This window comes from Sceloporus occidentalis, unplaced genomic scaffold, assembly GCF_023333645.1.
Source record: "Sceloporus occidentalis isolate IW3139 unplaced genomic scaffold, rSceOcc1.0.p SCAF_2, whole genome shotgun sequence".
Classification (NCBI taxonomy): domain Eukaryota; kingdom Metazoa; phylum Chordata; class Lepidosauria; order Squamata; family Phrynosomatidae; genus Sceloporus; species Sceloporus occidentalis.
In genome coordinates this window covers 122,530,134-122,556,761 of record NW_028316982.1, presented here as the reverse complement: position 1 = coordinate 122,556,761, position 26,628 = coordinate 122,530,134, and the positions used below count along the sequence as shown (strand labels likewise).

The window sequence follows — 26,628 nt, the reverse complement described above, 5'->3', positions numbered from 1 at the left end:
TGAGAAACCATTTTTTAGCAACGGTGACCCAGAATTATTTCCTGTTCACTTCTTGTTTTAGAGAAAGATCTTTGCTGGATTTAAAATGCCTCAGAGGAGGCCAAAATATGGCAAAAGGGCCCCTACGCACCTAGAGGGTATATGGGGGCAAAATGTTTTTGAAAGTGTTTTTTTCAATTCTGGGCCAAAAAAAACAACACCCCTGGGGGGCTGCACTTTGTCCAAACCTCCTCTTCTGTTGGATGAAATAAACACTGGGCCAAAATGGAAGGCACTGATCCAGTTCATCTGTGCTCCTACTCTTTGTGCAGTTGCTCCAACATTAAAACAATGCCTAATCTGGCAAAATGAGAATGAAATTAACATTTTATATATTTGTTAACATTGAAATGGCTCCGACACGCAGAACATGGACTTTTCACCGAAGAACCTTTTGCGTGGCATCTACCCATCATTTCTGTCACTTCTTTTCTGTAGGAATAGTCCCAAACGTTTTGTCCAGTGTTCTTTTTGTTTTGCTCTTGCATGGTGCCACCCATTGCTTGCACCTTTTGCACTATGCAAAATCCATTCTTTCTACAGGGAACTTCAATCTTCATGCTTACTCACCTTTAAAAAAAAAAGAGATAGTTGTGATGCCACAGCAGAAGTACTCGAGTTGCGGCCCAGTTATGGTTATTTCTTTCCAAATTCCTCCTCCTTTCATGCCCTGAATAACGTCTGACTGAATAGCATCACAAGAATTTCCTGATAATTAAATGATTTCGGTTCCTTAGCCCAGACACTGCAGTAGAAAAACACCCAAGAGAAGCCACTCCCTCCTCTTTCTGGAAATTAATTCATGATTTAATGTCGTTGCATCAGACTTGGCAGCAGTGCTTCCATGATAATGAAAGAATAAGATGAAAGTCTTGAGAATCAAGAAGGAAGATGGAAGGAAAGGGGGTAAGTGCACAGACAGAGTCAAGTTCTGTGTCGTGTCAGTCGAAAGGTCTCGTTTGGAACAGCTTGTATCTTTTCTTACTACAGACTAACACCCATTTTTCATCTCTCCCCCGCTCCTCAATGGAGTTTAATTGGGGTAGTGTTAGAGACATTATTTGGCTGGGTAGAAGTCGTGTTGCCAGAAATGAATAAAACTCAAGGCAGGTATTGGGATCCAGAAGAGGCCACCAGGGCATCCTTTTCTTGAAAACATGTTTCCAGAAGGGTGGGTGTGTTGTGAAGCAAAATGTATTGTGAAGTAAAGTGCAACTAAGGCTGCAGTAGTCAGTAGTCAAAAGGACTGAATGGCCCTTCTGGTCTCTTCCAACTCTACAACTCTACGGCCTGTTACAGACTGCCAAAATAAAGCTGCTTTGGGTCTCTTTGGAGGTATGCTGTTTAAATGATGCATGCATCCGAAGAATCCGGAAGCTGCACCAAAGCTGCACTCCAGTGCTTAGGAAGGGAGTGTGGCTTTGGCTTGGCGCGACCTCCGGACTCTTAGGACCCATGCATCGTTTAAACAACATACCTCCAAAGAGACCCCAAGCAGCTTTATTTTGGCAGTCTGTAACAGGCCTGAGATTCTAGTCCATCCTCTTTCCCAGAATGCCTTTGGCTCTAGAGTAGCAGGAAAATGAACCAATGCTTCATTTTGCAGTGTATCCACCCTCTATTATCCTAATTATCTTTAGGAAAACAAAGGAGTGAGCCCAGCCCAGTTCACTACTGCCTGGCAAGGCCTTTGCAGTGGAAGCACCAAGTGGCAGAGAGCCCAGCATGGTGCTGTAGCAGTCCCCAGAGACACTCACTTTAACAGCATCACTTAAGCAATCTCAGAAATGCCTCTTAACACCTCTCGAGAAAGCAGCGTAAGTTTTTGACAACAGCAACAGAATACAAACTGTCCCTGTTCATGCCACTGAAGCCTGTTGTTGATCAGGGCTACCGCCTAGTGTTGGCATTTCAGGACCAAAATCTGAAACCCAAAAGTGCAGTCTTGTGATGTCACAACAGAAGGACAGGCAATAAATGGACAATGAGCCAGAACGGCTTGTGGAAATAAGCATAAATGCGAAACTAATAAAGATGGGGTTTGAATTATTACCCAACTAGTTAGAGAAGTAAGGATTGGAATGATGTAAGAGATGTCAATGGTATAGATATAAAATTCCACTCCTAACAGAGATCAGGGTGAGAAATATTTATGAGAAGTAATGAAAGAAAGAAGGATTTGACGAAAGCATGGGGGAATCTCAGGAAGTTAAAAGAAGGAAGTTTAATGTTATAGTGTATGTAATATGTTACTGTTAAGTTTATATGTTGATTTTGTCTGATGTTCTATGTCAATATATTTTGTTTTATGTAAAAAAAAAGAAAAAGAAATAAGCCCAAATGCAATCAGGTGCAGAATTTCGGTAGACCTTGGCTAACTGGGTGATAAAACAACCCAGAGCCATGGAAAAAGCACCAAAGCATTTTTGAGCTGGCAGCAAATAGGCCCAAGTGCTACAGCAGCTGCTACCATTCCTACTAGGGCTTGCATCCTATATTATCAAACCTAAAGCGCACGTATGGAGAGTTTTTCTGGCCCTTATGTTTCATTGCCAGCCCAAGGCTCTGCAACACTAATACCTTTGGTTTACAACAAGAAGTCTCATGAGTCCAAATGCTGGTGCCCCACCTCTTACCTTCCTGCAAAGGGCATGACAGGTCCAAGTGCATTACACCCACCAGCTCTTTCCCCAGTCTTTCTTGGCCATTGCAACCCACACAAACACCTTCACACTGTGCCCTCAGCTGGGAGTGGGTGAAATAGGTGCCCAGTCTATAATGCAGGGGAAGAAAAAGTGCACTCTATAAACTACATATGGCCATTTTAGGGGTCCCAGCCATGTTAAAACATGGGAGGGAGTCAGGGGACAGTTTTGTTACACTCTGGGGTGACAGGTTTTCTTAAGAGAAGCCATTTTAAAACCAGAAAGCAAAGTGGAAGTTGAAAAGGCAGAATTCCTCGCTTCTCTCCAGAGGGCATGAGGGATTTTTAGTTTAATCCCCCCATAAGTAAATAAAAAAGAATAAAAATACAGGGTTGGGTGTAGTCCTTTGAGGTTCCAGCGAAAGCCAATACAGCCCCTGAACCCCTAGATGTTGCCTACTCCACTTTAAATCCAGTTCTTTTCCAACATCACCACTCAGAGGTTTGCCTCCCTACCCAGGCACCAAAGAGTTGCATCCATTCTCTGAGCCCTGCCGAACCTACTAGTTCCCCATCGCAAACAGGGTGGCATGAGTCTAGGTGGTTGATGCCATGCAGACCTACCTGGCACTGAAGGATAACCATGCCCCAACCTTCCCAAAAAAAAGGGGGGGTAAGAAATGGGTGAATTCCTGAGGTGTCTAAATCCAAATTAGTAGGATTTATTTTAAATAAGCATCAGACAGCTCATCTGAATCTCTCTTTCTTCAATGAGTTATTATAATCTCAGCCAACAGAACTCCAAGCTTTTGCTAGTTGGCTCACTCCAGCCCGTGTGGGCGTGGATCAAATTTAATGGCTGCCTTCATGTTCCCTAGCACATCTTTTACTACAGCGGGCACACATTCTGGTTTCTGTTATGGGACAAACAGTGATGAGCTTACAGTCTGTTTAGCTGCTGTCAGATCAAACCAAGGAAGAGTAACTTGTTTCGTGTTGGACTGACTTTTAACGTTTCCTGTAATGTTGTCTGACCAAATAGTTGTGAAACGAATTAGTTGTGAAATTCATTTCAGTAGTTTGGAGCCCAGTGATATCAGGGACCACTCTTGTCCATAGGAACCTATCCTAGTCTTTAAATTTGGTGCTGTAGGTCCTGCTCCTTGACTCATCTCTAAAACCAGTTAGAGTACCAAGAACTAGTGACAAAGTTTTTAAATTCAGGTCCCTACCCATACTCCTCTTAAGAGATGTGTGCTTGAATTAAGGTGTTTTACACAAAAGGCTTTGAAAATGCACCTTGCTTAGCCTGATATAATAATAATAATAATAATTTGTTTTATTTATATACCGCTATTCCAAAGATCATAGCGGTGAACAGCAACTAAGCTAATTAGCAAGTAAGCTAATTTGCTCCCAACAGTCTGGGTACTCATTTTAGTGACCTCGGAAGGATGCAAGCCTGAGTCGAGCTTGGGCCCTTTTCCTGGTCTTGAACTCGCAACCTTGTGGTTTCGAGTGAATGGCTGCAGTACAGGCATTTAACCACTGCGCCACCAGGACAGTGGTTAAATGATAAGTGGAAACGTGGGAGGTTCAGTTAACAAGATAGAAGAAAGTTGGAAGACTTTTATTGTGTTGACTATTAATATGTTTATTATATAATAATAATAATAATAATAATAATAATATGTTTTATTTTTATACCGCTTTTCCGAGGTGATCAAAGCGGTTCACAGAATCAATAAAAATTAACACATCATAAAAACAACATGCAATAAGACAAGCAAGATGGTGGTCGGGAGGAGGGCTTGTCTTCTTAGCAGGCAGAGGCCTGTTGTTGCTGGCCTGCCCTGCTTCTCTCCCCCTCAAGATGTATGCTAGTAGTATGCATTTATTAATGTTTGTAGGTATAAGTACTAATTGAATCTCCACACACACACACACACACACACACACACTTTTCTGTGCTGGTGTGTACCTAACTTTGGTTTTAACAATATTTTTTCAATGAATTCAAAAAAGAAAAGAAAATATACTGGTTTCAAATGGTTTTAATCTAGTGTCTTGTATTGGTTATGCTACTGTTGCTTTGATGACTATGGTTCTAGGAAGTTTTTTTAAAATACTGGCTAAATTATCATTATAACATTTTATATTGTAATTTATTTAATTTTGTTTTATAATTTGGGATGGGAGGTTGGGAGGGGGATAAATTTTAATTGGATTTGATATGTAACACATTGTTTTTACATGTTGTAACCCGCCTTGATTCCCTGTGAAAAGGCAGGCTATAATAAATCATATTATTGTTGTTGTTGTTATATGTTAATACATCATTAGTCAGCTGCAACTTCTAATTTTAAATTTCCTCTTAGGTTACTTGAAATTTTCTTTTTCAACGTATATTTTGTGAATTGATTTTCAAACTGGCGATTTCCAGACATCTGTTCTCACAGGACCTGACAAACCCCAGTTGGCAGTTTGTTCCAAACATGGTCCAAGAGGCTTTCTGCTGTCCACCAGGTGAGCAAGGGATCCTACACAGTCATGATAATTTCCCCTGGCAATGCTGCACAGAGTAGAATGAAGCACTTCTGGTTCTGGTAAGGCATTATACCAGGCAGAAAGCCAAAGGCCTGTTACAGACTGCCAAAATAAAACTGCTTCGGGTCTCTTTGGAGGTATGCTATTTAAATGATGCATGGGTCCTAAGAGTCCGGAGGCTGTGCCAAAGCCACACTCCATTCCTAAGCACTGGAATGCAGCTTTGGTGCAGCTTCTGGATTCTTAGGGTGCATGCATCATTTAAACAGCATACCTCCAAAGAGACCCGAAGCAGCTTTATTTTGGCAGTCTGTAACAGGCCAAAGAGAATATTATGCCCCTCAGCACTATCACTAAGTCCAGCAAAAACTGCAGGGATAAAGTCCAGATTCCTTCTAGTTAGATTAATCTTTTGCAAGCTCAAGCAAAGAATGTGCTCTGTGCGTATTTCACTGTTGTCCCTTAGGCAGAGAAGTCAAGGATAACACCTTTAGGCTAGACTGCAAAGGTAAGGAAAGTGAGTTAAGAAGTTTCAGTAGGGGAGAAAGAGATCTCTGCTGGATGGATGCAGGTTGGCAGGGAGGAGGCTGGAGTCAAAGGAAGATGTGAACACACTTGCCAAGGAAAGAGCTTTGACAGCAAGGAAAGGGGAGGGAACTGATGGGGTGAAAGCCAAGGATAGTGGGAGGTACAAAGCGGAAAAAGAGGTGTGGATCCAGCTGGGAAAACCTGAAGGCTGCTTTCTGCCTGTCTGCACTTGTCTATTGTTATTGGCAAAGCTGGCTCAGAAGTTCTGAATCACATTATATCCATTTGCTTTGGAGATCAGGGAGAAAAGAGTAAGGAAAGGGATAGAAAAGCAAAAATCCAGGGCTGTTGGGCATGCTATTTCTCTCTTCCTGGCATAAAGATGACAACAACCTCTGAGAAAGCAAAGGGAATGGAGTAGCAAAAGAGCTGCAAGCAAGTAGGCTTAGCTGCAGAGAGAAAATGTGAAGCCTGAAGAATCAACTCATTATATGAATGGAAGGATGGTGATCCTCCAAGTATTCCTGGTGCAGCACCTGCTCTCCTGTCTTGGACCTGTGAAGGTAAGAGATGTCATCTTCCCCGGTTTAAGTCATTTGACTGTTTAATGTCCTAAAGACACAGAGAAAGCATGTCCAGGGAATGCATGTGCAGCATTTCATTGCTGCATATGGATGACTGTGAGCTTGGAAAACATGATGAATATTCTCTAATAGGGGAAGAGGTACGTTGCGGGTGGGGGGATCATGAGAATAATGCAGAATTTGAGGTAATCCCAGCTACTCGCATCAGATTTTATAGTCTGTGTTTTCCATATGTCACGCCTTGCAATAGAGGACCTCTTTCCAATGGTGATTGATCATTTAGTCATAATGAGAGTGTGGTCTTGTAGCAGACACTTTAAAAAAAAACTTGGCGCTAGGGTAGGAAAAGATATATCTAATTTACCGACAAATAGCTTTTTTACAATGACAAGTTAGAGGGCAGGAGTGAAGGTACCAGAGAAGAGTGCTGCTGTCCAATCATTTGGATTGCAGCATCTTCATTCATGCCGAGTTAGGGGAGTGCCCCCTTAAACAAGCCCATCCCATGCTGTCTGATTCACGCAAGCAAGTGCACACACTGAATGCCAATATGCTGGCTGGCTGGACTGTTCCTTGCAGCACATTCCCTGAGCAAGTGGCTGTATGTTGGGCTTTGCCTGTTTATTAAGAAAACAGTTGTTTTCAGTTATGAAGAGCGTTGAGAAACAGGGAACCATGATGTGGTATTATCCATTAAATTAACTGAGCAGTTATACAACAACTGCAGCAAGAATCCTATATGCAACCCTTTGGAAAAATAAAGAACTCCCGGACATAGATGCATGGCTGTTAAAAAATGTATGGTTTTGTGGAAATGGATAAATTAACACAGTTGATCAAGAAAAACAATCGATAGATGAATTTAAGAAAGAACGGAGACCAGTGATTAATTTTATGAATGAAGAGAAGGGAAAATGCATGAGTATTGTGTTTGAATAGCCAAATGATAAAATATAAAGGTTTAGAAATAAAATTGAATATTGATACAATATTGATATTGATAATTGAATATTAACAGTAGTGGATAAAGAGGTAAAAAGTAACATGCTACTATAGAGACAAATGCTTTGGAATTATAGAAAGTATATTAAAAATAATATATTCAAAATTCCAGATCTAGAATAAATAAGGACGTTGTAGACAGAGTATTAATGTTGACACCAATTTATTAATGATATTATATCTAAATAACTATTAAAAGGAGTGTCGATTGTATTGCTGTCTTTTTTCTATTTTCATTTGCTGAAAACCAATAAAAATTAATTTTAAAAAATTAACATAGAAGTATTATTTTAAGCACTGACTCCTTCTCTAAGCAGTAGTCCAGGACAACAATTACTCAGTTTAAATTTCCTGGGCTCCCAGAGACAATTTTCGGATGAAAAAAGGATGTCTGAAAAATTTAACAAGAATTTGTTTTGACCCCTGGGGATCCAGTGGGCATCCAAACATGCTAAAAATGCCCTCCACATTGGGAGGTCATTTTGGGGTACTCTGGATCAAAATAATTTTGGGGGGGGAATTGAAAAAAAATTGATCGCCAGAGGCCAGAAATATTGCCCGGGGAGGGGGAGGTCACATGTGGCACGTGGGTTGCACTTTTGCTCCTGAAATATGAAAACAAAGCCAATCGAAAGCTAGTAGATTTTGTAAATAAAGTATAATTTATCATGCATCTATAGATGCCCATGCCCCCGAAAAGTAAGGTGCATTGCCATAAGCCTCCCCACAAATTTGTTTTTACCATCTCACTGTCTCCAAAGTCTGGCTGCAATACAATATTTCTCTGCATCCCTCCAATTCTGATAAGTGTCACATTCCAAAGGCTGGAGGTAAGATCTCAGACCATTACGTATTATTCTAAGCCTTTTTATGGAACCCCAGCACTCATTAGCTTGGTTCAGAAAAACCACAATGAGAGGTAAACCCAAGCTACCAGGATAGTTATTGCTATTGTTAGGTGCCTTCAAGTTGACTGTGGTGACCAGTCTGCCAAGGTTTTCTTGACAGGATTTATTTGGAGGGGATTTGTCATTGCCTTCCTCTGGAACTGAAAGAATTTGACCTCCAAAAGGTGATCCAGTGGGTTTGGGGGCTGAGTGGGGATTAGAATTGTTTGAGTTTTTGTAACTATTTGTTCATCCTCTCCCCATCCCACCGTTGCTTATTCTCCCTCTTAGCGGTAAAGTAAAACAAAGTGATACATAAAGAATTTTTAAAAAATTTCTTCCCTTCTTTTTTTAGACAAACTGGGTATTTCGGTCTCTTGGTTTATCTGCGAAATGTACACTAAATAAATCTTGACCAGGATCCTACAAGCAAGTTCTGAAACTAAGCATCACCCCCTTCCATTAGAATAGCTTCACCCCTTTTTTAGCTATTACAGCTACAGAGAGTTCCCTTCTCTTTTTTACACTTCCATCACTGATTTTCGTTATTTTTTTTTAATTTTTGCTAATTTGGCCGGTGTAAAGTGCCATCTGTGCAACATCTTATACACATTTTCTCTCATGTTGTACTTTAATGTACATATGTTTTATTTTCTTCTTCCAGATCCCTTCCCATTCTTCCATATATATTGTTTCTCCCAGATCCTGTACCCATCTGACCATATAATCTTTTACCTGCTCCTCTCCCTTTTCCCATCCTAGCAGGATTTTATAAATTTTTGCGACCAGATGGTCCGAATCTCTCAACAATACCTTCTCTAAGTCGGTTTCAATTGTATTAATACCAATATTTTTATAATCTAACATAAATCTTTCCCTAATTCACATGTACAAAAACCAATTGCATCTTATACCCTCACTATTTAGTTCTTCTATAGTTTTGAGTCTTAAATTTGTTCCGTTCAATTTCAATAGCTCCTGATAAGTTATCCATTTGTTTTGTAACATTTCTTCATTTCTGTATAGAGCCTCATTTGGTGATAAACTTAGTGGTAGCCTTCTGTTTAGTCTCATCTTATATTTCTCCCATACTTTCCATAAAGCATTCCTTATACAACGATTTTTAAAATCCCCATTATCTTTACCTTTATCATAGTATAAGTATGCATGCCAGCCGTACACATTATCTATACCCTCCAGAGCTAGTAATTTTCTATCAGTTAACTTCAACCACTCCTTTAACCAATCCAGTGCGCAAGTGTGAAAATAAAGTTTTAAATTAGGTAGGCCAAGTCCTCCCCTGCTTACATCACCCTGTAAGACTTTAGTCTTAATTCTCTGCTTTCTTCCTGAATTTCAAATGAGGCCTCACTAATGATTTACTCAATGAGATTAGGATACTGACCACTTTATTTTTATTCTCATTTCTAACATTTCCCAACATGGAATGGATATTATTCTCTGTTGCATTTTGAGTCAGTTTTTTAGCTGAGGTATCCATCTTTTATTTTTTCCTGGCTAGACTCCACTACAGACCTCATCAGCATACAAATGTGACGTTGGAAATTGAAGGGTCGTTTATGAGGGATAGAGAAATGGGATAGTCGAGGAGCATGAGGGTGCAAGTGTAGATTCTGAAATTATAATCAGTTCCTTTTCCAGTCATATAGCCTTTATAGGGCCTGTACAGACAGGCCAAAATAAAGCTGCTTCGGGTCACTTGGAAGTATACTGTTTAAATGATGCATGTGTCCTAAGAGGCCAGAAGCCGAGCGAAAGTCCCGCTCCAGTCCTAAGGACTGGAGTGCAGCTTTGATGCAGCTTCCAGCCTCTTAAGATGTGTGTGTCATATAAACAGCATACCTCCAAGGTGATCTGAAGTAGGTTTATTTTGGCCTGTCTGTTTGGGCCCATAGTTTTGCTGCATTAGCAGATAACAGAAGTAATGGTTAAACAGATGGTGGAAAATAGCAACAGGCAGATAGATGGAAGAAGGATTTGAGATAAGTGATGTTGTGGGCTTGCTCCAAGAGTATGCCTTCCTGGGGTAAACCAGCTTTTTGCACATACAACTACACTTGTCCCTCCACGTTTGCTGGGGCACAGGATCCCTGTGAATGTGGGGAAACCTCAAATAACAAAAACACTATGTTTTTTCTTGAGAGAACACCTCTCTAGGAATCTCTAGTCCTCCAGTGCAACTCTGTGGTCAACATCTGCCAGACATTGGCCACAGAATTGAGCTGGAGGAGTTAAAAATGCCTAATGGATTATTCTCTTTAGGAATCTCTATGTCCTTCACTGTGACTTTTGGTGACAGTTGACCACAGAGATGCGCGGCAGGACCTAGATACTTCTAGAGAGAACATATTAATAAAATCCACGAATAATCAAATCCACAAAAGTCAAAGCCGCAAATGTGGAAGGACGAGTGTATTTCATGATTAAACGGGGAGCGTAACAGCCAAATAGTGCTGTCGACAGAGTGTTGAAGTGGGATTTGGAAGATCAGCTACCTCACAGCATTGTTGTAACGATAAAGTGAGAAGAGGAGAGAGTCACTTATGGTGCCTCCAGCTCATCTGAGGAAAGGCAGAATGTAAAACTAATAAAATACGTACATATGTATGTATTACACATGGACGACCATTGTGAAGGCAAACTAGTTCATCTCTCATAAGCAGCAGACTGTATGTATCAATGGCAGGTTAAGGCCCATTACATGAAACACACACACCACTTTCAAGAAATAATCTAGCTGGGGCTTTGTGATTTAGTAGAAAGAAAAGCTCCTTAGCTGTATTTTATATTCTGCTTGATGGGTGCATGGATTGGAGGCCACTGTGAGGGGGAGGATTGCCCTCTCTGTCCTGACCTGTTTTCTCAAAAAGCAATGGGAATCTAGTATGTGGAAACTGTATGTGGAAACAAAGAATAAGAAGGCACAATTTATTATCTGCGACAGGTGCAAGAATTCTTCTTTCAGGCTATTTCTGCAATCTTCCTGCAGCAGCCTCCTCTCCCACTCGGAGAGTGTTGCCAATCTGGTGACTTTCACACCAAAATGGGTACTTTTCAGAGCCTTTGGTGTGATTTTGGTGATTGGTTTTAATGGTAATTTTGAGAGTTGAAATAAGTATTTGGTGAGATATGGGCGGGGGGATTTGGTGAGTTTTGGCCAAACGTTTGGGGAATTACCTTCGAGGCTTGTTGGCAACACTGCCCACTCCTTCCCCCGAGGTCCTTGGCCCTTTCCCCTTTCTCCCTGTGTGCATAAGCACCAAGAAAGGATGAGGAGTCTTATGGCAGGAGGCATTTTTTGCTGGTGAGCACCTGCAGTCCATCAACTATTCATTTGGTGGTACATTTCCAGAAGGGGCTCATGGGTGAAAGTGTGAAAGAATGATATGGGTGGGAAACAGTGGTCATTTGGATGTGTTTCCACCAGTCTGTTATGGATGTCACAACTTTAAAGGCAAAGTCAATTTTTATTTTACATTAGATATTTTTTAAAAAAAATCCTGGAAGGGCCATATTCCAGTTTGGGAAGAGTCTTGAGGCAGGAGCTTCATTCTACCAACTGGCTGGGCCAAAGCAACGTGGGCAAGGTTCATGTATTTTCCTTTAAAATGCAAATCAGTTCTGTCTGTCTCTTCCTAGAGGTAGGTATCAGTGCAGTAAGCATCAGGGAGTCAAAGCACAGTTTAATACCATACATCTCTACTCAGACATAAACTCTAGGGCAAAGAACTGCTCAGTGCTGTGCATGTCTACCCTAAAATTTGAGGCTTTTCAAGACAGGATATTTAAAATGTAAATACTGTATATACTTGACTGTAAGTCAATCTCATATATAAGTCGAGGGCAGGTTTTGGGGCCAAAATTATGGATTTTGATATGACCTGTGGATAAATCAAGGGTAAAACTTAGGGGCATGTAATGAAGGATGAAATAAAGGAAAACCATGCCAAAGAACTTACAAGATTCCAGCAGGCACAACTATTTGTGCACATCCTAAAGGTTGGATGGATGAGAGAGTAGAAGGGGGTCAGTGCTTCCAGGGCAGATTAAACTCTTGCCTTTCACCATATATTAAAGTTCAGTACTTACATTGAACCGTAGATAAGTTGATTCAGGTTTTTTGGGTCAAATTTTTAACCTACATTTCTAGACTTATACATGAGTTTATACAGTATGTTTAAAATCCCGCTTATCATTGGTGATAAAAATATGGGATTGTCTGTACTAAACTGAAAAGGCGCACATACACAAACTCACTCACACTCCCTATACAAAAAAAATTCCAGCTTTTCTCACTGATCAGTGATTGGAGTGGAGGGAGGTTTTCCATATTTATTGCTGGAAAATGGGACCTGACCCAGGGAAGCAACTCACAGACTGGATGGAGAACCCAGAGTTTCTTCATCTCTGATTAAGGGGTAATAGTCTCTCTGCAATCCTATTTCTTCCTTTTTCTCCCAGGCTTTCTTAGGATCTCAGTCCAGCCAGAATCATTTGCAGAATGCAGGTAAGAATACACCATCGTTATAAATTTTTAAATTCAGGCTTCATCATTTCTTGTAAAGTCAAAGTTAGGTCCCATGCTTATTACTTTGGAAGCAGTAGTGGCATTCAAAGGGGAGAGCACAATTTTTGCACGTTTGGTGGATTTTCTACGATTCACAATGAGATCACTTTGCAAATAAAAACAACACACATTGATGCTACCCAACATGATCCTGAGCTCAAAAACATCCAGGACCTACAACAAGGATGAGCAGCTGTGCAGCTTTTTCTGCCCCTGGGACATGTTGGGCACCACATGGCCTGCCAAAAATACAAACAGAACATAACAAAAACAAAACTGGAAGTTCACTTCTGGTTTTGAAATATTGGTATTTTTCTATGTCACACAGTGCAGGGGGCAACCATTTGAACAGGTGAATTGTCATTCCTGCATATTTAGAGGAGAGGCAGTTCACTTTATTATTATTTTGAAATGGCCAGAAAAAGTGTGGGCCAGAGTGTATGGATGGCTGGATCAAGGGTTGCAAACACAGTCTTAGAAGGGGGGAACACAGTTTGGCCACCCTTGACCTGCACAGCATCACTTTTTTAAAGGCATAGAAATGCCTTTAAATACCATAGTTTCTATCCCTTTCCCATTTGCTATCCAGCAATATGGTGCTTAGGTTTGGGGCTGGCGGCTGGCTTGCTTCATCACAATCTAAAGTCATTCCATAGGTTTTGTTAAAACCTATTATGCCTGTATTCCCTGGTCTATGGGAGCTACCATTTCCTCCCAGGTTGCACCTGCACTGTAGAAATAATACAGTCTGACGCCACTTTAACTGCCATGGTTCCATCCTACAGAATCCTGGGATTTGTAGTTTTGTGAGGCACCAGCACTCTGGCGGAGAAGGGGAATGCAAGAGTTGCTCAGAGAGGGTGGGAGACCTGGAGGACCTGACTCCTCTTCCACTCCCCCCCAAAAAAACTTTTTAATGTGTAAAATTTGATTTAAATATTGCATTTACTTTAATAAAACTGTTCTAATTTGAATGACATTTTCTTTTAAAATATGAATATACACAAATATGCAAATGAAAATACACACACTAAATAAATAAAGTATTTTTATTTATACATTATGTCAAGTTGGGGGGGGCACAACATTCACATGAAGGGGCCTCTGGGATAAAAAAATGTTTGAGTACCACTGGGTAAAAAACCTTGTAAACTACAATTTTTAGGATTCCATAGGAAGGAGATACAGCACTGAAAGGGGTGCCAAATTTCATTATTTCTACAGTGCAGATGCACCCCCAGTCACTAAATCTAGGCTTAGCTGCAGTCTAACGCACCCTCAACATAGCATAACTATGCTCATGTGGAAAGACACTATGCCAGCACTATGCAATCTCCATGCAGAATAGCAACATCTGCCAACACATGTCAATAATTTGGAGCCATTGTGCATTATGCAATGTGTAACCTGGGTGAAACAGTGCACAACCACAATATATAATGTGCAACTGTAGCGTACGTTGCTGTATGCACAACTCTGCTTTCATTACTGTCAGTAGAATACATCTGTTGTGCTGTGACAAATAATTACCCCACATGTGTAGCATGACTTACATATATGTATGTCATTAACAGCATGACAGTCAGGCTGTGTATGTGTGTCTTTTTCTGGCCTCACTCCATGTTTCTGAAATGATGATATTTGATGTTATAGTGTCATTCTTAATCGATGTGAAGCCCTTTCAGAGTACATTATAATAGTACTATGACTTTACTTTAATGGTCATGGCTGCATCCTATGGTATCTGTAATTTTCAATTTGGGGAGAGATCTTTATTCTGTTGGCAGTAGGAGCCCTAGTGGCACAATGGTTAAATGCTGGTACTGAAGCCACAAAGTTGTGAGTTCGATCCTGGAGGGCTCCAAGGTCCACTCAGCCTTCTTTATTTCGTAGGTTGGTAAAATGAGTACCCAGCTTGCTGGGGGCAATTGGCTTACAGATTGTAAACCACTTAGAGAGTGCTGAGTTCACTCTTAAGTGGTATAGAAATGTAAATGCTATTGATATTAGCATTCTCTACCATAAAGCTCCTATGGTGCCTCTGGCCAAACTGCACACCCTAGGATTCCACAGAATGCAACCAGGGGAGTTGAAGTGGAAAGATAGTGTAGTGTGAAAGGGGCTTACAGTGCCAAGTTGAGGGATGCTGCTTCCTTTTAGCAAAACGAGGTGGGATAGAACAGGAACGTGGCCAGTATTCTGGAAAGGGAAGGGGGTCCAGACTAAGTGCCACCATATATTTTGTGAGTAGATTAGGTTTGGTTGATATTATTTTTAATATTAATTAATGGAAGGAGAGGTCCAGACCCCATGGACCTCAAACCCCCCCCCCCTTGGCTATGTCACTGGGTGGAATGTTTTTGCTGGCATCATTGGTTTTCCCTCCAAGCTTCAGCTTCCACCAAATTCTAGATTGTTTCCAAAATGAAATCATCAAAATGACATTCCACTTTGCAGGCTACAAAAAAGGTAGACATTTTTAGCTCATCTGTAAATGAAGAACATGTCAAAGAGAATGACTTGCTGGGCGTGGAAGAAGGCAACGTCAATGGAAATCTTCTCTTCTTCCAGCATCTGGCTTATGTGAGATGGAGACCTCTGGATATTATAATGGGTCACTGGATGTGACAGTCTCTGGGTCACCATGCTTGAACTGGTCTGACTTCCCTGATTATATTCAGCAGTATCCCAACCGGGGGTTAGGGAATCACAATTACTGCAGGAATCCTGATGGTGAGGCAATACCTTGGTGCTTTTACCAACTTTCCTCTGGAGCAGTTGGTTGGGCTAACTGTGACTGTCGCCAAGGTAAGTACCAAATGCTACACTTGCTATTTCTTCTGTTTTCTGAAAGAAAAGAATGCTAAAGCCTTAAAGGCCAGAAGAAATTGTTTAAAATGATTTACTTAAACTGGAGCTGAGAATAATGCTTCTACACAGAAAGTTCAGATCACAGAGCGCATCTTGCTTCCCCTTTTCACCTGTCCCACAATGACATCTTTCTAAAGGCCAAATAATATGTTACACACAAGTATCTGATAAGAAGGTCCATTGTTTTTTTTTTTTTTAAAAGTCAACATGTTTTGAAATTTGCAGCTGTAACTTTTTTGCAATGATATTAATTTCTGATACTAATCAGTTACCATCTGGTACTTTCTGCTTGGGGGAAAAAAAGCGAACCAGTGCGGTGTAGTGGTTTGAACGTTGGACTATGGTTCTAGAGAGTAGCGTTCAAATGCCTGCTCAGCCATTGAAAACCCACTGGGTAACTTTGGACAAGTCACACTCCTCCAGCCTCAGAGGAAAGCAAAGGCAAACCCTCTCTAAACAACTTTTGCCAAGAACAGGGACGTAGCTAGGATTTTAGGAAGGGGGGGGGGTCCAGACTAAGTGCCACCATTATAATGGGGCTTGGGCGTGGTGGCGCAGCAGCACACACCATTCATTTTTCTAATGGAAGGGGGGGTCCAGACCCCAAGACACCCCCCCTTGGCTATGTCCCTGCCAAGAAAACCCTGGATAGGCTTGGGGTCACCATAAGTCAGAAATGATTTGAAGACACACAACAACAACAAATGTTTTACCTGAGAAGGAAACAGTGGAAAAGAAGAGTGGATGAGCTTCACCTTCTGCTAAGATCTTAAGATCTCAAATGCAGATTCTAGGAACCATCTCCTTTGTTTTCAAAAAGACTGCTGTGTTAGTCCACTGCAACATAAAAAAAGAAAAAGAAAGGGAGAGTAGAGAAATGGAATCCAGCAGCCTTTTAAAGACTTGACTGGTTTATTTTACCATGAGCGTTCATTGATTTCAAACTGGGATTGAAATCTACAAAAGCGTACACTAAATTAACCAAAGATCTACCAAACATTCCTTTATTGGCCAACTGAAAAGCACAATATACTTGTTGCAAGCTTTCGAAGCTCCACTGGCTTCTTCGTCAGACAAGATGTTGCAAGAGAAAAATTAGAAATGTTAGTAAGATGCCTGCATTTTGTTGTTTCTGTCCTTAGTTAAGATGGTATGGGGACGGTATCTTTAGCAGGCTTGTCCCTCCTCCTCTGGCCATGCGGCAATTGGGCAAAGTCCAGGAAATTTAAAGTCCATTGGCATATCAACAAGGACTCCTCTATTGCAATCCAGTATGTCTCCATTCTTGTGAGACCACAAGCCTCTTTGTATACGCAGAGAACATTGGATTCCTCAAGAAGTCTCCATGTTTAAATTAACCAGCTAATCTTAAATGGGCTGTTGATTCCTTTCCCCCCTCCACTCTCTTTTTTATCTCCTCTGATGTATTTGCAGTGTCTGTTACCTGCCTTCATGGTTGGGGGATGTTCAGGGGATGGAGCCCAAAACTTTCTTTAGCAAATCAAGGTCCCTTGGATTTGAAACACTGAGAGGTAACTGTGCCATCCTGAAAATGGAGGGAAAAGATGAGAAGCTGCATTTAGGTGGCTTTCCTTCCAAACTTTCAGTGCATGAGAGCCAGTGAGGTGAGGAAAAGAGGTTTACCATCCAATCCTCACTGATCCTTGCTCAATTTCTAACAGATTTCACACTGCTGCTCCTAAAACTATGATATGTTCTGCATTATTTTATTTTCATAGGGATTGCTCTTTCTGTATCACTGGGATAGGAGATGGAGAGAAGCTATACTTGCTGTACCAATACAGCTATACTTGCCAAGTCAGTAAAGAGAATCCGTGGGCTGCTCATGCATGTATTTCAATGTGCACACCTGCATACACATGCATGCAGCCACCGAGCCCTGCTCCAATATCCCTGGCGGCTCTTTCAGGGCCAAAATGTTGTGTATCCCACATTGGCATGTTGATCTAGGGCCTGGCTGAGAGATCTGGGTTCAAACCTGTAATTAGCTTGAAACCCAGTATATGATCTTTGGTTAATTCTCATCTCTCAGTATAACTTACCACACAGATATGTGAGGTTGGGAGAGAAACACTTACACTTCCCTGAACTAATTGCTGGTGGTAGAATTCAAAGACATAGCTGTTTTAGTCTAGAAAATCAATATGCATAGATAACCATGAGCTTTTGTAGACTTGAACCTACATCCTCAGATGTATTTCAGGAAGTAGGCTCGAGTCTATAAAAACTCACGCTGTCAACTTCTATCTTCCAGTTAGTCTTAAAGATGCTGCAAGATCCCTCTGCATACTAAATGCTACGGAGGAGCCAAAAAAGGCCAAGGGTTTCTTTTTATTCCTAACAATGAATGAAGCACGGCCTACCCATTAATACATGGACATAGGTATGAACACAGAAAATAAATCTGAGATAAATTTGTTATGGTCCCCTGCTTTCCTATCCTCTCATACACAACTTCTCATGACAGGCAGCAAATGCTGAATCAGAACCAGTGACATTGGTTTGTTTCCCATATCCCACAGGATTGACTCCCTCATTCTAGTAAGAAGTGGAGACAAGGCTTGATTCTTCTTGTTCTCCTTCAGGAAAGAACATTGTCCTCAGAATTTGCTCACCCTTTCAACAATTCTGTGGATATCATTTGTGTGGCTTCTCTGTTTTGACAGGTGCTGTGCGACTGAAGGAGGGTGGCCGGGTGGAGTTACACTTTAATGGGCTGTGGGGCAGTATCTGTGGGGACCACTGGACAGACCGGGACGCTAGCGTGGTTTGCAGACAGCTTGGGCTCAGGTAAAAGTGAATCACAGTGGAAGGCAACACCTGTTTCTCAACATAACTACTGAGGTCTAGCATATGACTAAATGTGATTGAAAGCATACATTTTCCTAGTTCCTAAACAGGCATAAAAAGGACAAAAACAGAAAGAGTCTTGAGAAATCTCAGATCAGATTTCCAACATTTTGTTTTAAATACAAGTTCTAGTCCTGTGATTACTATGCAAGCAGCAACATTTTAAAAAGTAGCAATAAGGCGTAGACTTTCTCTTGTTATTATCTGACAGCTGCAAACAGGTTAATATTACTAATATTGTACGGATTGCAGTTTGAGTGTTTTTATGTTCAGTTGACAGTAATACATTGTCATTTCTCTGTTAAGGACATGCAGCCATGGAAAGTGAAATTGGACAAGAGCTGCAGCACTGGGGAATCCACATCCAGGGTTTTCTCATTTTTAGACCTCTTGCATTGACTTTTAAAGCCCTGCTATGTATTGTTTCAGGCACACACATAAAGGCATTTGTATCATAGCAGCTTTAGTTTGGTGTTTGGGACTGCAGGTGAGAAAACTGAGAAAACAGTACCGGAGACACTAAAAGTGTCAGTGGACAATTTGATTACAGGAAAGGCTGCTGCCATCAGCATACTTTGCTTATTTCCACCTTAGAAGGAATGTTAGTGTCACAGAAGTAGATTCCTTCTTGCTCATGGAGGCTGTTTGGTCCTCTGGGCAGAAGCAAGACCTCCGTTTTCCTTTTTTCCCTTCCTTCTATTATTTCTGGCTCACTTGGCTGAAGTGGGGTGCAGGAAAGGGAAACTTTTTGGCTACAAGTTCACCTGTCAGATATACATCTATATTAAGAAATCTAAATTTGACATTTGACCTCTATGCAAGTGATCCACAATGCTACACAAGTGTGTAAACATTTGAGTTCTCAAGAACTCTTCATCTTCATCTGGTATGAAAAACAGGTAAGAAGGCATTCACTTTGATATGATTATCAAAATGTTCACATTAATTTGAACATTTCCAAGCTCTGGGCCCATTAACAACTAACAAAAGACAAGTAACTGTGCCCAACTGTAGTTTTAACACTATACATCAACAAAAGAGTTGGATGCTGGTTTTTTAAACCAACAGGTGGGATGATGGAAGTCATTTCTGATGTATATTTAAGGGGGTTGCAACAAATGGGATGACGGGAGGAAGCTAAATTTTACCCTTGCCAGTGATTTTCTGTGAAGTTACTCCATTTTCTTCTTTCTGCTTTAGCACAATTGGCACAGCCCAAAGGGAGAGCTATTCTACTCTGGGGCCCATACCTGTCCACCTGCAGTCTGCAAACTGTCGTGGGGATGAGAAGACGCTGTTGCAATGCAGTTACCAAAAGATGTTCAAAATCTGCATTCAGGGAGCTGCAGTGGCAAACTGTGTCCCACCTCAAGGTAACCTGAAAATCTGCAGGGCCAGATGAACTGCATCCCAGAGTATTGAAGGAATTTGCTGACATACTCACAGAACCACTTGCCATCATTTTTGAGAAATCTTGAGAGACCAGGTGAGGTGCCCGACAACTGGAGACAAGCAAAAATTGTCCTTCTCTTCAAAAAAGGCAAAAAGGATGATCAAGGAAACTACAGACCAGTCAGCCTGATTTCAAGACCAGGGAAAATATTAGAACAGATTGTGAAGGAGTCTGTTTACAAATATCTTGATGCAGTGCATTGATCACTAGGAGCCAGCATGGGTTTGCCAAGAACAAATCTTGATAAACTAACACTTGATCAGGTCACTAGACTAGTAGATAGTGGGAAATCTGTAGATGTCATTTATTTGGATTTCAGCAACGCATATTATAAGGTCCTCCATGATGTTTTGATTAGTGAACTGACTAAATATGGAATAGATAGAAACACCATTAGATAGATTCATAATTGCTTGGAAAATTGTGTTCAAACAGTTGTCATTAGGTCCTGCATTGATGGCCTATGAGCGCCCTTTTAACTCTGACTCTAAGATTCCATCCCTTTGAGCAAAATTGCAAGACAGAGACAGTCATTTTTAACAGAGCTGAAAGTTCATGTAACACAGAGATCCTTCATTTGCGCCACTGTTGCCTTTTACCAAAGAGGTTTTTGCACATTCTGTTTGAAAACAGCAGTGGTATGTGATTACATACCATTCCAGCAACTCTACACTTTCAGTTATCTGGACACCCCATGCCAGCCACAGATGCCAGCCACAGATGCCAGCCACAGATGCCAGCCAAGGTGCAGGCGAAACGTCAGGAATAAACTCTTCTAGAACATGGCCACATTACCCAAAAAACCCACAAAAGACTATGGATGCCAGCCATGATAGCCTTCAACTTCACATTTCTATTCTGATTTTTAGGGCCTGAACAGACAGGCCAAACTAAAGCTGCTTTGGGTCTCTTTGGAGGTATGCTGTTTAAATGACACACACATCTTAAAAGGCCAGAAGCTACGCCAGAGCTGTGTTCCAGTTCTTAGGACTGGAGCGTGGCTTTAGCTCAGCCTCCAGCCTCTTAGGACACATGCATCATTTAAACAGCATACCTCCAAAGAGACCCGAAGCAGCTTTAGTTTGGCCTGTCTGTTCAGGCCCTAAGATTCTGATTTCAGATGCTGATCTGCAAGATCTGATTTCATATCCTAGTCTTACCATGTTTAAATGGCCCTGAATATCACTATTTCCCGTCTCTAAAATGTTAAAAAGTGGCTTACTTCATAGGCATGTTATAAGGATAAATGAAAACTACACGTGCACAGTCCCTAAATCCCCTGGCATTCCTCTTCTTTTCAGAATAAGGCATGTGACATAGCTGAAATTAATCTCAAATAACACCCCAGAATCCAGAAGGAGTGACTCACTAAGTAGAACATTGTTTTTATAGGTCTCTTTCTCTTAAAAGCAAACTGCATGTTAAAAGAATGTGCAAACTGGCCACTTTTATTCTAAAGGAAATGCAGCATTGTTGAGCTCATCTGGACTGATTTCCCATTTCTCACCCATCACTGTGCTCCTCTTTGTCCAAAGGTACTGTGGTTTGTTTTTGTTTTAATGAGAAAGCTTAGGTGAAAAACATAATAGGCAATTTAATCCTCAATTCACAACCTAAATAGTTTAAAATCTTTTTAATGCCTATCGGTGGATAGTTGGCAGTTGGAAACAGTCCTTGTTGGAGGACCAATTCATGCTTTGTCCCGATTCATGTGTCATTCCCTGCCACATAATCCCCACCAGATCAGTTTGTCTAGAAAAGGAGCAACAAAGTATGTCTTGGCAGGAAATAAGAGGAGAACTCACAGTGATGACAGTCTTTCTTTCTTTCTTTCTTTCTTTCTTTCTTTCTTTCTTTCTTTCTTTCTTGTTTTACATTTCTTGAAGAGCAGGTGAAGGCTTTCCACTTCGTCTGGTAGGAGGGGAAAACAACTTTGAGGGTCGAGTAGAAGTTTACCATAATGGCCACTGGGGCACCATCTGTGATGACCACTGGGATGACAAGGATGCTGAGGTAGTCTGCAGACAGCTGGGCCTCAGGTAATCTGTCATATGCTTCTCCTTTTATGGAAATATTTATGAATTTACAGCTGCCAGTGTGGATCTTATTAGTGCTTTCTGATTTTCCCGTGTTACCGTAATGAGATTGTATGACAGTGCATATGTTTGTTTTCTCCCAAGTGGAATCCCAAAAGCTATCTCCTGGGCCTACTTTGGGCAGGGCTTGGGCCCAATCCTCTTGGATGAAGTGGAGTGTTCAGGCAATGAGTTGTCACTTGATCAGTGCAAGAAGAGTGGTTGGGGAGACCATAACTGTGACCACATTGAAGATGCAGGGGTAACCTGTAACCCGTTTTCAGGTATAGATGAATCTCTTTAGTATTTCACCAGTAAATATCCAGACTCTTTGCAAGAAAACTCTAACAATCTTGTCATTATATATTTATACCACCAAGTATTTGTAGTAAGGTGTTTAAATCAGTTAAATAAATGATAAAAATATGCAAAAAATTTTCAATAAACATATGAAGCATTTATGTCTCACTGATTTCTATCAAGTGAACCAAAACACAGGGTTCACTTTTTCTTCCTGAAATCAATAGGATTTAAAAGGGCATAACCTGGACTGGATTGTACCCCCGGTACTTTAATATGAATTTCAGCTTTGGAAATGTTTCCTGATATTTGAGACAGTCATGGTCTTCCGGGCTTTACTTTCCATGGAAAGGCTTATGACACATCTAAGCTCCAGATCAAAAGGTTGTTATTGCCAAGGAACTAAGAAACAGTGGATAGTGGTTTTATTTAGACAACGCCAGAAGTTAACATGCCTCTTAAAAATTCAAAACTGGTTCTGTCCAGTGCAAAACCCAATGGCCTCTTTGTGGATAGAGAATATTGAGTCCTCATGCTCCCTCTATATTGTTAAGGGAGGCTGGAGATAATTTTGAATGTTGGGTCAGGTAAAGAAGGCCAAGAGAAGCCAAAATGGGTAATGTTACCTCTCACTGGAGAAAGTAAACCCTCAGAAAATCAAGTTTATTTCAGATGGCTTAAAATCCTCTTCCTTCTGCACAAGGCCTCACTGCTAAATGGGTGAATTTACTATTCTTCAAGTCATGCAATACTCAGAAGTACCATCAGCCATAAGACAAAATGATAAAACTCATGTTGTGGTAGTCAGAGCGGAAAGGCTTTATGAAGTCAACCAAAAAGAGACACAAATGTGTGTAAGTTTTTCAGAACCTGTCATGTTTCCTTATCAAACAAAGGTATTACAACACGGAGACAACAACATTAGCATTTGTAATTTCAGAATTAAAAACCAAGATTGTTATTGTTTTACCTCATCCCAAATCAAATACCTGACTAGACCTGTTTGATAGTCTGCAGGCACTTCCTTGGATAACATTCCACTCTTACAAGAACCACATTTTTTTAAACTTTTCCCCTCTTCCTGACTGCTTTTTGCAACATCTTTGCCTGTCAAACAGTATTGAAAACTTGCCCACATTTCTCCCCCTTTGGAATACAGGTTATCCTAAAATAGAAATTCTGGAATTTATTATGGCCAACGTTGCAACCCATTAGTTCTGTGCAGATCATAGGGCGCTGTCCTCAAGAGGATGGGAAGAGAGGAGTCTTAACTGCTTCTCAGTATGTATATCTCTTATCCACCAGAAAGCAGCATCCGACTGGCAGGAGGCCACAGCCCAAATGAAGGAAGGGTGGAAGTATACCATAATGGAGGCTGGGGATGTGTATGTGATGATGGCTGGACAGGTATCAATGCTCAGGTGGCTTGCAGACAGCTGGGCTTCAGGTAGGTTTTTCATGTCATTTTTAAAAGATGTTAGAGTATTCTGTTGCAGATCAATGAGATCAGAATAGATTTAGTAAGAATCATCATTTGCAAAGTCATTCTATACTATGATTTTGGGCTTCTGAATGGTTACAGACTATGATTTGTCATGTCACTTGTTGTTAACTGCCATTGTCAGCTTCAACTTAGGGTGACCCTATGAATGAGAGACCTCCAAGTCACCCTGTTACCAACTGCCCTGCTCAGGTCTTGCAAACACAGGACTGTGGTTACCTTGATTGAGTCTATCCACCTGTAATGCAGTCTTCCTTTTTTCCTACTGCCTTCAATCCTATCAAGCATTATTGTCTTTTCTAGTGAGTCATGTCTCCCCATGGTATGTTCAAAGTACAGTACAGTGGTACCCGGGTTACGAAAGTAATTCGTTCCGCCGCCGCTTTCGTAACCCGGAAACTTTCGCTAGCCGAAAAAGCCCATAGGCTTTAATAGCGAAAGCCGCGATTCCGTGTGAAATCGCGCCGAAAAGCACCAAAATTTCTTTCGCAACCCGGAATAACCTTCGTAACCCGGAAACAATTAATTAAGTGAATTTCTTTCGTAACCCGGAAATTTCGTAAGGCGGCGCATTCGTATCCCGGGGTACCACTGTATTTTCAAGCTCAGTCATCTTGAGTTCTAGAATTCAGGCTTGAATTGTTCTAGGACCTATTTATTTATTTGGCAGTCCATGGTATCTGCAGAATTCCCCTCCATCACCACATCTCAAATGAGTTTATTCCCTTCTTATCAACTTTCTTCATTGCCCAGCCTTCACAACCAAAGAAATCATGGCATGGACAATCCTGATTTTGGTATTCAATGATATATCTTTACACTTGAGGATCTTGCCTAGTTCCTTCATTGCTGCCCTTCCATGTTCTAGTCTTCTTCTGATTTCTTGACTGCAGTCTTCCATTTGATTAATGGTTGACCCAAGGAATGGAAAATCTTTGACTATCTCAGTGTCTTCATTGTCTATTTTAAAGTTGTTCCAAGTGTTTGCTATTTTCTATTAATAGCATAGTATGATCTATATATCTTATATTGTTGGTGTTCCTTCCTTCAGTCTTCATGCCTTTGACTGCTTTTGCTACATATCTCCTCAGTACCAGTGCCATCCCATTTCTTCTTTTCAATTCCTGAGTAAAACACAAAATGACACAAAATGTTCCATTCCTGTCCATTTTAGTTTGTTCACTCCAAGCATTGAAACATACAATTTCTTGTTTTATTATGTCTAGCTTCCCCTGATTCACGCTTCTCACATTTCATGTTCCTATAATATGTGTTGTGTTGTGTAGTGTCAAACTTTCCTTTCACCTCTGAGCACATCGACAGCTGAACATCCTTTTGGCTTGCCTTGTGTCATTAGCCACAGAGCTACTCAGTGTCCTCTGTTCTACCCCTGTAGTTCCAGTGCCATCCAACCTGAGAATCTCATCTTTTGGCTCTATGTCTTGTTTCACTTTGGATTGTCTCATTGTAGGGTAAAAGACACTCAATAGCGGTTTACTGTGTCTCCTGTGCAGTACTAACAGGTACTACCTATGGTGCCACTGCTGTTGTCTCTGAGAGATCCTCCGCCAGTGTCATCCTACACTACTGCTGCTGCCCAGAAACTGTTTGGCTCATTTAGTTTGGCTTCTCAGCAAGAGCCTGTGTGACATGGGAGACCCTACTAGTGGCATTGCTGCTGTTAGCATAGCCTTTTGTCTCAAAAGAGCAATCCCACACTCACAGAAAGGTAGTGCCATAGTGGGTCACATAACAGAGCCAATCTTCCTCAATGATGATTAGGCGTGATATCTGAATCAAGATGAAAAGCTGCATCTAATTAAAAAGTACTCTTAGCATCTTTGCAATCAGAGCTATGGATTGTGATCAGAATGAAAAGAGCATCCAGAATATTGCAGAAGTGGTGCAAATTTATAGTGATAGTGAAATTCCATTAAGGATGCCATGTACACTTCAGAACAACATACATTTTAAAAAGGGAAGTGCCTATTCCCAATAAAATTAATGGGGCAACAGAGGAGTAAAGAGAGTGGTAAGGACAAAAAAAGGTTTTATATATATATATGTTCCAGATCTGTTAGCAGCCTTTGCATATGTATACTCACTATTAGCTGATTTGCATGTGAATCTATAGGACTTTAAGCACAGCATATATTTATGGTACTTATATTTTCCCCATTCTCTGTATCTTTCTGCATCACTCTAACTTGCAGTCATTTTCTCTTCCCCCTCTCTCCCGTTTGTACTTTCTCTAGTGGCCCTGCCAGGCTGGCATCAGAGGGGGAATTTGCATCTGGTCAAGGCTTCATCTTACTGGATGATGTGGCTTGCACAGGCACTGAGCGATCTCTCTTCGACTGCCCCCATAGCAACTGGGGCCAGCATGATTGCTCACATGAAGAAGATGTAGGAGTCCACTGTTCCCTGGATAGCAATAAGATCACTGAAGAGGCTGCAGGTAACCAACCATAAATTCTCCAAAGAAGTAAGGATCTGATGCTGAGCCATGTTTGCTTGCACAAGAGACTTCTCCACTGTAGAATGGTCTCTTGAGGTCCTGGATTTTGGGTGATCCAGCCATCAAGAAAGTGGCTACCTTGCTTTAATTAATTATTTCAGGCCAAAATATTTGTAACAAGGGCAACCATGTTTGTTTGTTCATGTATCTTTCCTGTTCCAAAAGGGTGTGAACAGGTGAACTGAAACATTCTGTCCCATCATTTCTGGCACGTTTGTCA

At 41.0% G+C, this 26,628-nt stretch overlaps 1 protein-coding gene across 1 annotated transcript in view; it reads left to right on the top strand.

The window, feature by feature from the left end:
* The first annotated feature begins 5,093 nt into the window (after positions 1–5,093).
* LOC149318954 (neurotrypsin-like) overlaps positions 5,094–26,628 on the top strand; it is a 30,540-nt gene continuing 9,005 nt past the window's right edge. Inside the window, exons 1-10 of the mRNA XM_089510798.1 lie at positions 5,094–5,209; positions 6,141–6,321; positions 12,714–12,759; positions 15,391–15,627; positions 18,378–18,501; positions 19,762–19,934; positions 21,906–22,053; positions 22,195–22,373; positions 23,695–23,836; positions 26,146–26,348. Coding sequence (XP_089366924.1) covers positions 6,250–6,321; positions 12,714–12,759; positions 15,391–15,627; positions 18,378–18,501; positions 19,762–19,934; positions 21,906–22,053; positions 22,195–22,373; positions 23,695–23,836; positions 26,146–26,348 — 1,324 coding nt within the window. The 5' untranslated portion in view covers positions 5,094–5,209; positions 6,141–6,249. The remainder of the gene's footprint in view (positions 5,210–6,140; positions 6,322–12,713; positions 12,760–15,390; positions 15,628–18,377; positions 18,502–19,761; positions 19,935–21,905; positions 22,054–22,194; positions 22,374–23,694; positions 23,837–26,145; positions 26,349–26,628) is intronic.